Source organism: Dicentrarchus labrax, unplaced genomic scaffold, assembly GCF_905237075.1.
Source record: "Dicentrarchus labrax unplaced genomic scaffold, dlabrax2021, whole genome shotgun sequence".
Lineage (NCBI taxonomy): Eukaryota > Metazoa > Chordata > Actinopteri > Moronidae > Dicentrarchus > Dicentrarchus labrax.
Window position 1 is genome coordinate 1798586 of NW_026136706.1, and position 16247 is coordinate 1814832.

Consider the following 16247-nt stretch of genomic DNA (forward strand, 5'->3'; position numbering starts at 1 on the left):
TCTTTTTACTTACAGGCAACAACTATTGTTCTGACAGGCATAGATGGTTCACTTGGATCTCCAAATCCAGCTCTGTTCTCAGCAAGAACACGGAATTCATACTCGATGCCCTCTGTGAGACCGGTAACTTCAAAGCTGAGCTCAGCAATGGATTTCTTGGAAGCCCTTATCCATCTCATACCCTTTTTCTCCTTCTTCTCAACACAGTAACCTGTGATGTCACTTCCTCCATCCTCAGCTGGTCTCCTCCAGGTCACAGTGGCTGAATGTCCATCGACTTTCTCAACCTCTGGTTTAGATGGTGGACCAGGAGGACCTGTACAAATAGACAGAAGAAACACATTCATGAATCTGAATAGTCTGTATTCTCTGTTCAGAGTAATTTGCAAAAATGTAGGATGTAAGATGCATTGAGGAACATAAACTAACTGCACATACCAAATCTATCAACCATCTTGACTGCCTCAGACTGAGATGGCTCACTGGCACCGTACTGGTTAACAGCAGAGACTCTGAAGAAGTACTCATTGCCCTGGATGAGCTTGTTGGCCACATAGTGACAGTTGATGACCTTCTCTTCCAGGATAGTCCAGAGCAGGCGGCTGGTCTCTCTCTTCTCTAGGGTGTAATACTTGATAGGAGAGCCTCCATCCTCAGTAGGAGCTGTCCAGGTAAGATTGACCTTTTCAGAGGAGACACCACTGCATTCAATGGGTCCAGGAGCACTAGGAACATCCAAAACTGTGACCTTGACAGTTTCCTCCTTCACGCCAAAGGGGTTGCTGGCAGTGATGACATACTCGCCACTGTCCTTCCTACCAGCATACTTGATGGACAGGGTGGAGGAAGTTGTAGTGGTCTCAATTTGAACTAGATCAGAGGGTTTAAAATACTTCCCTCCCTTTGACCAGCATGAAGTTGGTGTAGGTTTGCCTAAAATGCTTGTAGCAGTGATGACAATAGTATCACCAGCTCGGACGGTCAGTCCCTCCTTCACCTGAGTATCGATAATAATGGTCGGTGCAGCTGTTGAATAAAACAGGAAAAATGTATTATGCCAGGATGATCACAGAAAGTATACTGCAACATGAGTGAGACAATATATTATTGTCGGTTTTTACCATATTCATCTCTGCAGATAATGGTATCTGTCTGCTCCGAGGGCGGGCTGAGAGCGCCAGCAGCATTCTTTGCCCTGATTCTGAATTCGTATTTGCAGCCCTCCTGAAGATCATTTACAGTGAATGCAGGCTCCACAACATTCACATTGTTGGCTTTTACCCAGATCTTAGAAGGCAGATCACGCTTCTCAACAATGTAGCCAGTCAGTCTGTGGCCACCATCAAACTGTGGCTCAGTCCACTGGAGGGTCACAGTGCTTCTGGTAATGCTGATGACATCAGGTTTACCAGGGGCATCTAATGATATGGATTTAACAAAAATAAATGCATTGTTTCATACTTTATTTCATATTGTACTTTTTCGTACTCATTGCTAAATTTTGTACACTCACCAATGGGATCCAGTGCCACCTGTGGATCAGTGGGAGCGCTCGGCCTGCCGATGCCAGCCAGGTTGATTGCCATGACTCTGAACTCATACTCCAGACCTTCAGTCAGCCCAGTTACCTTGTGCTCCCTCATCCTCAAGGCAGCCGGGCTCGTCCTCTTCCACAACATACTGTTCCTCTCCTTGAACTCAACATGGTAGCCTGAATGTAGTACCAAACAGGATAAACAAAATCCACATTGAGCTCACATGCACACCATATAGATAAAGAGCTAAAAGCAGCAAAGAAAAAAAATATGTCAAGTAATATAAGCCAAAATAACATTGCTGTTTGTCAGTAAGCAGGCCAAGTATCAAAGCTAATGGTACCTGTGATGGGAGATCCTCCAGTTTTCCTGGGGTCAGACCAGGCCAGGTAAGCGGAGTCGTGGCGCATGCTCATGATCTGAGGTGGAGGAGGAGCATCGGGAACATCTGAAGAAAAATAGTGATATTGTACAGTGAGGAGAAGCTTCATTTTTAAGTTAAACACTTGACATTCAGCCTTTAAAATATATGAGATAGAGTCCCTTACTGAATGGATGTTTAGCAACGATGGGCTCAGACTTGAGTCCCTCTCCAACGCCGTACTTGTTCTCAGCGCAAACTCTGAAGATATACTCTGTGCCCTCATGGAGACCAGTTACCCTCATGGTGTTGTCCTCCACAGTTGAGGAAACTGTCACCCACATGTTGGTGATGGAGTCCCTCTTTTCCAGGATGTAATTTGTGATCTCTGAGCCGCCATCATCCTTAGGAGCACCCCACTTCAGTGTAGCACCATCGGCAGCAACATCTTTGAACTTAATGGGTCCAACAGGGATGCCGGGTTTACCCACCACCCTGAAAGGAGACGGTTCAATTGTCACTTATTTAAACATAGCATGCATGGATATGATTAGTACTACTAGTATACTAGTACTAGTTTAGCATGACCCATTGTGAGGAAAATATTATCTTCATGGTGTATTACTATTATTGAAAACCCTGGTAAAGCTTGATTCTCACCTGATGAAAATGGTGGACTCCTTTGTTCCAGCACTGTTCCTTAGGGTGATGGTGTATTTGGAAGCATCACTCCTCTGGCAGTCCCTAATAAAGAGCGTAGTGTTGACTGAAGAGGACTCTGCACACACTCTGCCGGTGTCTGTCAGGTCTTCGTCATCTCCCTTTTTCCAGGAGACCTTGGGAATAGGTTTGCCGATGATCGGAATCTTCAGACGGACAGTGCTGCCCTCCTTGGCGATGTAGCACATGTTGGGCAGCTCCCTCAAGTCACAGCTAGGATGAACTACAGAGAGAAAGAATGAGAATTTCAAAATTTTACTTTCAATACTTTACCAACTTCCTTAAATAGTTTTTTGTTGATAAGTTTTTTAAATATGGACAGTCGCTTACTGATCTGGTCCTTGGCGACCACTGCGAGTTCCTTGACAGCGCCCTCTCCTGAGTCATTTACAGCCTTGACTCTGTAGTTGTACTCTTTGCCCACCACCAGATCCTTGGCGCTGTATTGCATGTTTTTAGACCTCATTAGCTCCTTGTACTTGTCATCACCATTGAGAACCTCCAGCACATAGCAGATGATACGGCTGCCACCATCAGTGAGGGGTTTCTTCCAGCTTAGAGTGCAAGAGTCCTTGGTAACCAGCAGGGTCTTGAAGTCCATGACAGGCCCTGGCTCCTCTGGAAAAGTAAAAATGAGGATGGTGAGTATGATATTTGCAAAAAAAACAAACAAAAGAAGCACAAAATCTGTCATCAAACCTACCAGATGCTCTGACTGAGTCGGCTGTCTCACAACATTCTCCAACACCAAGCTGGTTGACTGCTGACACTCTGAAGCAGTAGGACCGTCCAGCATCCAGGTCTGGCACCTTGAATGACGTCTTGTTGCAGTTGTTGGAGACGACGGACCAGGCTTTCCTCTCAGTGTCACGCTTCTCCACAATGTAGTGTGTGACTTCATAGCCACCGTCAATAAGTGGGGCATCCCAGTACATGGAAGCACTGTCCTTGGATGTTTCCTTCACCATCAGGTTGACTGGTGGTCCGGGAGTATCTGGAGAGTTACAACAACACTTATAATGGTGTCTGCAGAGTACAACCAATGCAAACAGTTAATATTTATTCGCTGAGCAAATGCATTAATCTCAGTCCTTCACTCACCAAAAACCTTGACAATGATGGTGTACATCTTCATGCCAGCCAAGCTCTCCAGGCTCAGAATGTATTTGCCAGCGTCATATCTGTTGACATGCTCCACCACCACCATGGTGTCAGTGTTGGTGGATTTAATGACAATGCCCTGGCGGTCTTTGATGTTGGTGTTCATCTTTGCCCAGGTGATCCTGGGAATGGGACGGCCCTTGATGGTGGCCTGCAGCCTCATGGTGGTTCCGGCCTGCAACTCCAGGACCTGCTTCAGCTCCGCACTCAGCTCTGCTTCGGGAGCAACTGAATGAACACACACAGAGGAAAGTTTTATGAGTGTGTGGAAAGACTTAGTAGTGAAATGGCAATACACAAGGGCCCTTTTATTCAAACACAACTTAAGTGAAATGGTAAAATTATGTTCACCAGCTGTCATAATTCAGCTAATTCAATAGACTGCACTTTTACAGGTTTGAGCCAGTTTTAAATAACTAAAACAAATTATGTTATATCTTTTATACCTTTTTATGTCAGTGGTACTTTGTTTTACTTGCACTCCCTGTCAAAATAGTGTTGAATGAAATCAAAACAATACTTACCGATGATGTCCTTGGCAACATGCTTGCCAGGTACTTCAACAGGCTCGCTGAAGCCAACCTTGTTGACAGCACTGACACGGCACTGGTACTCGGACTTGTCAATAAGGTTCTGTATGACGTAGTTGGTCTCCTGCAGGTTCCTGGGGACATTGCAGCGGATCCAGTCTGTGGTGTCAGTCCTCTTGCACTCCACCAAGTATCCAATAATAGGGCATCCACCATCATTGGCGGGAGCAGTCCAGGTGAGGCTGATGGTGCTGTGGGTGGTGTCCTTCACACTGGGGTTCACAACGGGGCCAGGAGGAGCTGGGGAACAGCACATTGACGCAGGTTAGATTAAATACTGACAATACACATATTATTTAATTAAGAAAGAACTATGCATAGTTTTTAGAGGTCATAGAACTCACTGATGGGATTCTGTGCGGTGGTGCCAGCGGAGGGCTCGCTGGGTTTGCCAAGTCCTGCCACGTTGACAGCAATGACTCTGAATTCGTACTCGATTCCCTCTGTGAGGCCTGTTACTTCGAGAGTCCTCTCCATCATGGGCTTCCTGTTCACCTTGGTCCAGTTCATCTCCTTGGTCTCTTTCTTTTCGAGCATGTAACCCAGGATGGTGGACTTTCCATCATCAGCAGGCTCCTTCCAGCTCACAGTCATATGATCTTTGGTCACGTTGGTAATCACTGGGGCCTCACAAGGGCCAGGCACAGCTAGAAGTGACACCAGAGTTTTTGTAGTTTAGGTATTAAAGTAGAGTTTTAAATAAGCAAACAAATGAAAGCACATTGTGATAAGAAGCTTTAATTGTTGACAGAATATGCAATGTCACAGTAGGCTGGTTTGATGTAGATGCTGCTTGCCGTATGTGAAAGTTTTTGAATAGAGTATTTTAAATTGTAGTACTGACTGCTAAAGTTCTTCTCTACCATTAATGCTATTTGTGTGTATGAACCCAGAGGAAACGCTGGCGATGACTTACTGAATGGGTTCTTGGCAAAGACAGGGTTGGTGATGAGGGCATCTCCAACTCCCCAAGTGTTCTCAGCACGGATTCGGAACTGGTACTCATGACCCTCGATTAGCTTCTCCACGTTGAGCTCAAGGACCTCACCCTTGATCTTGGCAGAGACCTGGGCCCAGTTGGCTCTGCTGGTCTCACGCTTGTCCACAATGTAGTTGCTGACGGTGGCTCCGCCGTCCTTCAGAGGTGGCTCCCAGGACATCTTGATACTGGTGGCAAACACCTCTATGTATTTGGCACTAGCAGGAGGGCCAGGCACATCTGAGATGACACAAAACAATAAAATATCAGTCAGTTGTGCACAGCATGTTGCTTGCTGAAGCTCTGTACATATTATGCAGAATTTAAGGTCCAGTGTGTAACATTTAGGAGGATCTATTGTCAGACATTGAATATAATATTCAGGTTTTCATTAGTATATAATCACCTGACAATAAGAATCGTGTTTTTGTTACCTTCAAATTAGCTGTTTTATCTACAGAGGAAGCTAATCCTCTTCTACAGATTCCACCATGTTTCTACAGTAGCCCAAAATAGGCAAACCAAACAATGGATCTTGAAAGGGGTGTTCGCATTTTTCGCAAGTTGCACAGCCATTGTAGTTTCTCCTACAAACTTGCAAGGCTAACAGTATTCAGTTGGTCAAAATTTGCAACTTCACCTCTTGATACCACTAAATCCTACAAACCGGTCCTTTAATGTGAATACAGCTTTTAGATTGTGACACCCCTAAAAGAAGAGACTAAAGTACTCACCCAGGACGTTGACCTGGATTTCAGCGGTCTTGGAACCACTGGCATTCTCAGCAGATATGGTGTAGGTTCCTGTATGCTCCTTGGTGACTGCCGTCATCTCCAGCTGGAAGTGATTCCTTGACTGGGTAATGACCTGGCCTTCACCTGACTTTAGGCTATCGTCGCCTCTCTTCCAGGTCACTCTGGGCATAGGCTTACCAAACACCTCAGCCTCTAGGAGGATTGTGGATCCCGCCTTCACCTTCAAACCCTTCTGCATCCTGGCATTAAGCTCCACCCTTGGAGGGACTGTGTTTGTAAAGGTGAGATAAAGCAGTGTTACTGTCAGTGAGAGTCAGAGACTGCAGTTGCTTTGTTATTATAGTGACTGGTTTATCAGCCTGGTCATAAGTGTGTTAAATCAAAACCTCTCACCATTCTCGGCACAGACCAGGACAGGGTCTGTGGGCTCAGAAGGTTTGCTCAAGTTGACAGCAGTTTTGGCAATGACTCTGAACTGGTACTGCAGGTCTCTCTCCAGGCCAGTCACTGTATACTCCTCCCTTGGGACGTTCTGGCTGCTAGTGTTGCAGCGGATCCAGATGTCTCCAGGCACCCGCATGGACTCAACGTAGTAGCCAATGATCTTGCTGCCACCGTCGTTCTTGGGACGAGTCCAAACCAAAGTGACAGAGTTCTTGGTTACGTCCAGGACCTCAGGTTTACCTGGAGTGTCTGTGAAACAAAGGTAAGGAAACAAGATTAAATTAATAGAAAAAAGATTTTTGTGTAGATGTTATTTCCGAGGTGGCAAACCTACCAATAGGTGTTCTGGCAGTGACAAAGTCAGTCTTCTTGCTTGGTTTGCCCTGGCCAGCACGGTTAATGGCGGACACTCTGAAAGTGTATTCCAGGCCCTCAATGAGGCCGGCACATGGGTACTCAGTGGTGCGGACAACGGTGTCATTGGCCTTCACCCACAGCAGGCTGTTCCTCTCCTTACGCTCAATATAGTAACCTGTGATAGGACTGCCACCATCACTTTCAGGCTTATCCCAGGCCACGAACATACAGTCTTTGTTCGTCTTGTTGATGCGGCAGTTAAGGGGTTCACTAGGAACATCTGGTGACCAAAAAAAAACAAAATTTAAATTGCCTGTAATGATAAAACCAACTTAAATCTAAAGCTAATGAAAAACTGCCCAGGGAAATATTTCAGTTATCTTACCGAAGGGGAACTTGGCAACCATCCTGTCAGACTGAATGGGGTCTGACACGCCATAACGGTTCTCAGCACGGATACGGAACACATACTCTTTTCCGGGGATGAGCTTCCCAAGCCTGCAACTTGTCTTCAGACCAGAAGAGACCGCCATCACCCAGTCGCCTCTACTCACATCGCATTTTTCCACCACATAGTTGGTGATATTACTGCCTCCGTCCTCCAGTGGTTTGTTCCAGGACAAGGAACAGGCATCAGAGTCAATATCACTGATCACCACAGGGCCCTCGGGAGGACCGGGGATGTCTGAAACACGTAGAATAAATAGCTATAAACATATCCATCACACCAGGTAAATCTGTCCGTCCCAAAATCTTCAAATCCTTTTAATTTCTTCAAATTATCTTATGGTGGGTAATACTGACCTCTAATGATGATCTTCAGAGTCTCCACCACCTTTGCAGAGCTGTTCTCAGCCACCAGGCTGTACTCTCCACTATCAGTCCTTGACACGTCTTTGATGATCAAGACACACATGTTGCCGGACTTGTGCACGGCCAGACGGCTGGACGAGACAACTGCATTCTCACCACGCATCCACTTGCAGGTTGGGGCAGGTTTTCCAGAAACCAGTGCTTCCACTCTGAGCTTGGCTCCAGCTCTGGCGCTTGTTGTCTCTGGCATGACAATCTTTGGCTCCACTGCAGGTGAGAACATGAGAATTTGATTTGATTATCCAGGAAGCTAAAAAGCAGCCTTGAGATAAAAAATGGTGGTCTAATTCAGTGTTATCTGTAGATCTTACTTTACTATATTACCATCACCAATATTTCTTATTTCAAACTATGTCCTAATCAAGAGATATTTGAACATAAGACAATTTCACTGTTGCCCTATTACTGAATAAATGATAAACATTTTTTTAATAATCTCTTAATAATCTGATGTAACAACTTACACATCTGTTCCTTGATCTCGACTGGCTGCCTAGTCTCGGTGAACGAGCTCATGCCCATGATGTTCTTGGCAGCCACTCTGAACTTGTATCTCTTGCCCTCCTTCAGGCCGCTGATGCTGATCATCAAACCTTTCACTGTAGTGTAGGCATTCCAGACTTCCTTTTCAGGTTCCTCTTCTTCCTCTACCACTGGAGGTGGCGGAGGTGGGGGTGGAGCTTCCTGTCCCTCTGGAACCTGTGGCAAATTGAGGTGTGTAGATTAGCACATAATTTGATTTACTACAATCTTATGGTGAAATCCATGGATCAAAGCAGTCAGAGAAGAATCATTGATCACATGACAAACCTCCACAGGTGCTGGAGGCTCTGGAGGAGGTTTGACCTCAATGTATTCAATTACGTAACCATCTATCTTGGCACCACCGTCCCTTGAAGGCTTCACCCAGCCAACTGTGGCACTGTTCTTAGTGATCTCCAGAACCTCAATCTTCTCACAAGGATCGGGCTTGCCTGTAGAAGGAAATCAGAAAGGTATGTTCAGATGTTCCTAATCATTGAGAAAAGAGAACCGAGCACAGTGGGTGGTTGTGAGCTGTGTGTGAGTTTTTAGTTCTGCTGTCACATTGTGTGACTAAGAGACAATACGTACTGACAGGATCAGAGGCCAGGTAGGAAGTGGGTGACACTTTGGGAACTCCAGACCCATACTCATTGACAGCTGTGACTCTGAAGTAGTACTCAGTGCCAGGAATCAGGCCGCTGACTTTGAAGGGAATCTTATCCGTCTCAACTTCGCCCTTGACAGTTGCCCACGTCTTGCGGTCGATCGCGCGCTTCTCAACAATGTAGTGAGTGACCTCACTGCCACCATCAATTTCTGGAGGAGTCCAGGACAGCTTTGCTGATGTCTGTTTGATGTCAGTAGCTTCCAGATTCAGCACAGGTCCCGGAGTGTCTGTCATTAAAGATATTAGAATATTATATTGTTTTTTTTCTTGATGTGAGCAACTTTTTGTGATTGTCAAATGCAACAACTTGTGTGTAGTATTAAAAGAAAACCATAACTTACCCAGAACCTTAACATTGACAAACACAGCCTTCTCTCCGGCAGGACTCTGTACCGTCAGACAGTATTTGCCAGAGTCGTTACGGGTGCTATCAGGGATAACCAGGAAGGTCATGGTGTCAATGATGTCGACTTTTCCCTTCCTGACCACGTTGTCAATGCCCATCCTCCTCCAAGTGACTTTAGGAGGTGGTCTACCTCTGATGGTAGCATATAGTCTGATGGGACAGCCGGCTCTCACTGTCAGTCCCTGCTTCAGGCTGGCGTCCAGGTCAATCTCTGGTGCCTCTGTCAAAAGGAACAGTGCAGGTATCAGCTTGGTGTTGCAAGTATGGATCACAGTTTGCACATTCTAGTTACGCCCCCATGGTATCATGTGAAACTGATATTAGGCTAGTTAACATAAAAGCAACAAAAATGTAACTAAGTCCTCACCTAGAATCTCCCTGGGGATCACAGCACCTTCCAGGTCGCATGGCAGGCTCATGCCCACTTGGTTCTGAGCAGACACTCTAAATTCATACACAAGTGTCTCGTCCAGACTTGAGACTGTGAACTCACATACGACCAGCTGAGCTGCCACATTGCACCTCTTCCAACTATCGTCTCCTTTCTTGGCGCTTCCCTGTGCCCTCATCTCCACAACATAGCCAATGAGAGGAGCTCCACCATCAGATACAGGCTTGGTCCAGCCCAGGGTGACAGTGGACTTGGTGCTGTCCAGGACCTTCAAGTTGGTAGGTGGTGCTGGAGGCTCTGTACAAAGACATAGGGGTGTGTGAAAATGTTGTCTATAGTAATCCCAACACAAGGTACATTTTTTAGCAAATAGATATTAAACACAATGAAAACATTATTACTGGTTACATACCAACTGTGTCCTTGGCAGTGATGGCACGTGAAGGCTTGCTTGGGTTGCCAATGCCAACTTCATTGACAGCCTTTACTCTGTACTGGTAGTCATGGAGGGGTAGTAGTCCAGTGACTGTGAAACGAGTTCCAGGCAATGGATCCTTGTTGACAGGAGACCACCTAACAGCATGCTCCTCCCTCTTCTCCAACAGATAACCTGTGATTGGCTTTCCGCCATCTTTCTCTGGCTCTGACCACTCCACAGTCATCTCTTCTTTGGCAATCTTGGTGACCTCTGGTGCCTCAGGAGCGCCAGGCACACTGAACTGGGTGCCAGCGACAATGGCCTCACTCTGCACTGCAGGGCCAGGACCCATCTTATTCTCAGCACGAACTCTGAAGATATACTCGTTGCCCTCAATCAGACGGGTGACCTTAGCTTTATTGGTGATGACAGCATTGGAGTGGACGGACCAGACTCCCCTTTTTGTCTCACATTTCTCAATAATGTAGTTGTAAATATCACAGCCACCATCATCCTCTGGGACTTCCCAGGCCAGATTACACCTGTCAATGGTGATACCAGACACTTTGAGTTCCCTGATGGGGCCAGGTCTATCCAGGACATTGACCTTTGCATGAGCAGAGCAGGTTCCTGCACTGTTGGAGGCAGAAACAACATATTTCCCACTGTCAGTGCGCCTGGCGCCAGTAAGCAGCAGCTTTGAGAAGTCAGTGCCAGTTTCAATCTGAAGCCTGGGGCTCTTCTTTATCTCCTCTGTGCTTTCATCCTTGGTCCATTTGATATCAGGCTGAGGTTTACCCTTTACTGTTGCCTCAATAGGAATTGAGTCTCCTGCCTTGACCACGAGTGTTCCATCCAGTTTAATCTTGATTTCTGGTTCCACAAGCTGTTCCTTAACCAGGACTTCAGCTGTGGTCACCCAGTTGCTCTCACCTCCCTCATTCTTTGTCTGAACTCTGAACTGGTAGATCTGGTTTTCAATGCACCTGTCAGCCATGAAGTAAGTCTCCTTGATGGCACCCTTGTGAAGCCTCTCCCACTCCTCAGCCTCTTTTGGCTTCTTCTCAACATGATAAGCGATGTTACGGCTACCGCCATCATAGTCTGGCTTCTTCCACTTGAGGAAGCAGAAGGTCTTGCCGATTTCAGCGATGTGGAAGTCAATGGGTTCACCAGGCTTCTCAATGGGATCAACTGCCAGAACAGGTGTCTTGGTCTCAGTGCATGGGCCAGCGCCAATCTTGTTCTCTGCGCTGACACGGAAGAAGTACTCGCAGCCCTCAGTAAGAGGGGCCTTTATCAGGCGCTTGGTGCAGTCATTGGAGACCATGGTCCATCCTCTCTGGCTGGGCTGACGGCACTCAATAATGTACTGAGTGATCTCAGTGCCTCCATTATCCTCAGGGTTTTCCCAGGACACCATGCAGGAGTTCTTGGTTATGTACGCTACTTTCAGGTTTTGGCAAGCTCCTGGTGTGTCAAGAACATTGACAATAATGGTGGCCTGTGCCTGTCCACTGCTGTTCTTGGCGACAATGGCATATTTACCATAGTCTGACCTGACTGCATCATTGATGACCAGTTCACACAGAGGGTAGTTGTTGTTCATCTCAGTGCGCTTGTCCCGAGACAAGGCTCTGGCATCTTTGGTCCATGTGATCTCGGGGTCTGGTCTGCCCTTCACCCTGGTAATCAAACTTATGATCTGACCTGCCCTGACTGTCAGAGAGTCACGGCAGGACACATCAACAACAACCTCTGGGGGCACAAGGATGTCCTTTGCTAGGACAGTTTCAGTAAGTTCCCTGGGTTCACTGTCTCCAACCTTGTTGGTGGCTCTGATGCGGAATCTGTACTCCATTCCTTCAATGAGACCTGGTACTCTGTAGGCACACATCTTGATAAGGTCCTTGTTGATTCTATCCCACTGGGCAGTACCTGACTTCTGAGCCTCAACCAAATAGCCCAGGATGGGACTGCCTCCGTCTCTTGTAGGCTTGGTCCAGCAGATGTCAGCATATGACTTGCTCCAGTCTTTCAGTTTAGGATTGCCTGGAGGTCCTGGTTTGGTGATGGCACGCGTGGCTTTCATGGGGTCAGAGGTGGGAGAAGGCTCGCTGATACCAGCAATGTTCTCAGCGAATACTCTGAACTCATAGCTATTACCTTCAAACAGGCCTGAGACTCTGTATCTGAGGTCCAGCACAGGAGTTTTGTTGACACGGATCCACTTTCCTGTCATTTCTCTGCGTTCAATTACATAGCCACTAATAGGGCTTCCTCCATCATAGTCAGGCAGGGTCCATTCCACTGTCACAGCATTCTCTGTGATATCAGAGCACATAGGCAGGCCTGGTGGTCCAGGAGGGTTGAACATGTGCTTGGCAATAGTGGGAGGACTCTCAAGTCCTGCACCAATGCCAATCTTGTTCTCTGCACGGACACGGACAATGTACTCACGGCCCTTCTCCAGCCTGGGCACTTTGGCCTTGGTGCTGGTGCCGCTGGAGCTAACTACAGACCAGGGCTCCCATGGCTTCTTTACATCCTTCTTTTCCACCACATAGTTGGTGATGGGCGTGCCACCATCATCCTTAGGCGCCCTCCATTGGATCATCATGTAATCAGGGGTGACCTCCAAGATGTTAATGGGTCCAGTGGGTGCACCTGGGAGAGCCAACACGGTGACATGCAGGGCAACGGTCTTGCTACCTGCAGGATTAGCCACAGTGAGGATGTACTCTCCAGTGTCTCCTCTCTGGCACTCCGGGATAGTGAGGATAGTGGAGGATCCAGCAGACTCAATGTTATAGCGGCCCTCAGATACAATATCTTTGCCATCAGTCATCCATTTGGCGGTGGGAATAGGGATTCCTGTCATCTTGGCTGGAAGGACAATAGTACTGCCAGCTTTGACAACAAGACCCTCAATAAGCTTCACATCAACTTCAATAGTTGGTGGCACTGAAAGAGAACAAAACAGCAATAATATTAGGATGATTTTCAAGCTCAGAACATAATTCCCATAAAGGAAAACAAGTCCATAACAATCATGTATCTTACATGTCTTCTCCTGGCAGGTGATGGGAATGCTGGTGTCAGGACTGCTAATACCGATGGCATTCTGAGACTTGACCCTGAAGCGGTAAGTCTTCCCCTCCACCAGACCAGTGACATGAGCATGGTTGTTGCTGACTGTCTTGAAGGTTACCCAGTCAGTCTGGCCCTCTTCCTGGTGCTCCACAATGAAGCCGGTGATTTCACTTCCACCGGTACGGTCAGGCCACTCCCATTCCAACCAAACTTCTGTCTTGTCTGCATCAGTGTGGTGCAGGTTCTTCGGTGGGCCAGGAGGATCTGAAAGATGTCCAGGAAGGAACAATTAATTGCTAATTATTGGTAGATTTTAATTTATTACTTAAATTTGCTGATGATTTGATGAGATGGTATTCTCATAAGGATCGGGCTTGCACTGCTGCCATAATTCTGTTGTTTTATGGCATATTGATTTACAAAGATTATGACAAATCAATTATTTTAATTGTAAAATTTTGACTTTTACTCACAGAGAGGGTCGAGAGCCTTGATGGGTGTCTTGGTCATCACGTAGTCGCTCCTGCCGAACTGGTTCTCGGCAGCCACTCTGAACATGTACTGGATTCCTTCCATCAAGTACATGGCCATCAGACTCGGCTTCTTATTGGCTGCAGAGACGGGCACCCACTGCTCAGCAGCCACATCCTTCTTCTCCACAACGTAGTGGGAGATGACAGCGCCGCCATTGTCCTCAGGAGCCTTCCACGTCAGGTAGGCAGACTCGCTGGTCACCTCAGAAACCACGAGATCTCTGGGAGGAGTGGGTTTGTCTGGTGGAAACCAGGGTAAAATAAATGAACATATATTGTTTTTCTTCATGGCATGACAAAGAATCAATTATCAAATGAATTATTTTGTTCAAGAATGTTTCACTTACTCAACACAAGCACAGCAACGGTTGCTGATTTCTTTCCAGCAGCATTCTCCGCAGTGATGGTGTAGTTGCCGGAGTCTGCACGGACCGACTTGGGGATGAAGACTTTGCTGCCTGTGGCGGTGACAGCAACAGTGATGTGAGCGGGAACGTCACCATCGTTCTTCTTCCAGCTGACGGTGGGTGTCGGTACGCCTTTAATGGTGGCGCTCAGGGTAATGTCAGTGCCCAGCATGGCCAGGTGGTCACGTGCCATGTTGGCGTCAAGCAGCAACTCTGGCTCCTCTGTGGAGGGAAATGGGAATATATTACTTGAATTTTTAGAAAATGTATAGCTAAGGCCAAAATAAACTCAAACACAAGATTGTTGTCTACCTGCTAATTCATTGCTGACAGACTGAAACTATATTAGATGACGTCATATTCACAAACAGTAGTAATGCAATAATGTGCATGTAGTAATGTACATGTAGTAAACGTGGTATAGTTAATGTTAGTTATCACTTTTAAGGATGTTTGGGATTTTTGGATAGAAGAAGAGTTATAAATGAGTCACTTACCCAGTCTGTCGTGGACTTTGATGGGCTGTTTAACCAAGGCAGGGTCAGATTTGCCGGCTGCATTAACAGTGAAGATCCTGAAGATGTACTCCTGTCCATCGGTCAGGCCTGTCACCACATAGTGGAGGTCGGGGCACTGCTCTGGAGTCTCATTGGCTGGGGTCCACTCCACGGCACCAGGCCTTTGGTACTCGACAAGGTAACCGAAGATCCGGCCTTTTCCATCATGGCGGGGCATCTTCCACTTCAGGCTAACTGAGTCCTTGGTCTTATCGTAGGCCTCGGGGGTCACTGGAGGGCTGGGACGCACTGTGACGACAAAATGTCAAAGAAGATTGTAAACTATGATCCTGTATTAACCCTGGTAAAAAAAATAAAATTTGTTTTCTTTATAGTGATATAGATGTTAAAAATAGATAATTTGTAAATACTACATAGAATTTAAGATAAAATAAATACGAATATAGAATATAATATTCAGAGATAATAGAAATATGGATAATATGTACATCTATAAGAACGTTTTCCATGAGTTTGTGTTGCACTAACCGATGGGATCTTTGGCAAGGATGGGTTTGGAGGGTTCACTGGGGTCTCCAGTTCCCAGCTCGTTCTCGGCCATCACCCTGAACTCATACTCGCAGCCCTCCACCAGGTCCTGCACTTGGTACTGAGTTGCCGGGTACAGTGGCTCTCTGGTGGCTCTGGACCACCTCTTAGCTGTGGGCTCCTTCTTTTCTAGGATGTAATTGGTGATGGGTTTTCCGCCGTCGCGAGGACGGTTCCACAGCACCAGAGCATTGGTGGCGTACACCTCTCTGACCGTTGGCATATCAGGGGCCTCGGGGACTCCTGCGGGGAGGAGGGGGGAGCAGAAGAAAAACTAGGCTATCAAAGCTCTTTTTAGGATCCATTACCATTGCAGAAAGAACATTTATAGGATGGTGTAGTTTTTCCACACCTTTATTTTATATGGGCAAAATAAATTTTATTCTGTAGTTCAGGGGTTCAAGTTCTGTCCAATGTGATGTTCCTTATTGATTAAAACTGTATATCACTAGCTTCTGCTCATTCATAATTATCTCAGGAATTTGTTGTTATCCATTGAGTGCTGCAATGTTACAATAACACATGAAAATATGGTAAAAACAGAAAATATGTAAAAAGAAATAGCTGAAAATGGTTTAAAAAGGGGATATAAGTTACTGAGCAAACATGCTCCAACATTTTCCTTTTAGCAGTAATTATTTAATACTACAAATAGTATCCATGACTTATAAAAAGAAAGTGATATAACTCAGTATTTTGTGGGAGTTTGAGTGCAACACTATCAGGGGAATTTTGCAACTGAAAAAAAAAAAAAAAAAACAGACAAATTCTAAAATAAAATGATTTCCTCTTGTGAAGACGACTGAATGCTTGGGGCTTCATTTAGATTTTAGCTACTTTCATATTTTCAACGGAGTTTTGGTACCATCAAAAAATGTATTTCCTTAAATAAATTTAGTAAAACTGAAATGTGAAAACAGTAAATG

The 16247-nt window shown here is 46.1% G+C and overlaps 1 protein-coding gene across 1 annotated transcript in view; it reads right to left on the reverse strand.

Annotated features, from left to right (window-relative positions):
• LOC127365100 (titin) overlaps window positions 1–16247 on the reverse strand; it is a 182806-nt gene that overhangs the window by 44764 nt on the left and 121795 nt on the right. Inside the window, exons 173-201 of the mRNA XM_051402823.1 lie at window positions 15262–15564; window positions 14713–15021; window positions 14156–14437; window positions 13749–14048; window positions 13246–13539; window positions 10177–13146; window positions 9741–10061; window positions 9309–9593; window positions 8889–9194; window positions 8586–8749; window positions 8240–8474; window positions 7707–7982; window positions 7288–7587; window positions 6880–7182; window positions 6495–6794; window positions 6081–6368; window positions 5284–5586; window positions 4712–5014; window positions 4302–4607; window positions 3718–4005; window positions 3320–3610; window positions 2947–3234; window positions 2557–2839; window positions 2084–2391; window positions 1879–1983; window positions 1514–1711; window positions 1122–1418; window positions 439–1026; window positions 14–316 (exon numbers count right to left, since the gene is read on the reverse strand). Coding sequence (XP_051258783.1) covers window positions 14–316; window positions 439–1026; window positions 1122–1418; window positions 1514–1711; window positions 1879–1983; window positions 2084–2391; window positions 2557–2839; window positions 2947–3234; window positions 3320–3610; window positions 3718–4005; window positions 4302–4607; window positions 4712–5014; window positions 5284–5586; window positions 6081–6368; window positions 6495–6794; window positions 6880–7182; window positions 7288–7587; window positions 7707–7982; window positions 8240–8474; window positions 8586–8749; window positions 8889–9194; window positions 9309–9593; window positions 9741–10061; window positions 10177–13146; window positions 13246–13539; window positions 13749–14048; window positions 14156–14437; window positions 14713–15021; window positions 15262–15564 — 11097 coding nt within the window. The remainder of the gene's footprint in view (window positions 1–13; window positions 317–438; window positions 1027–1121; window positions 1419–1513; window positions 1712–1878; window positions 1984–2083; window positions 2392–2556; window positions 2840–2946; window positions 3235–3319; window positions 3611–3717; window positions 4006–4301; window positions 4608–4711; window positions 5015–5283; window positions 5587–6080; window positions 6369–6494; window positions 6795–6879; window positions 7183–7287; window positions 7588–7706; window positions 7983–8239; window positions 8475–8585; window positions 8750–8888; window positions 9195–9308; window positions 9594–9740; window positions 10062–10176; window positions 13147–13245; window positions 13540–13748; window positions 14049–14155; window positions 14438–14712; window positions 15022–15261; window positions 15565–16247) is intronic.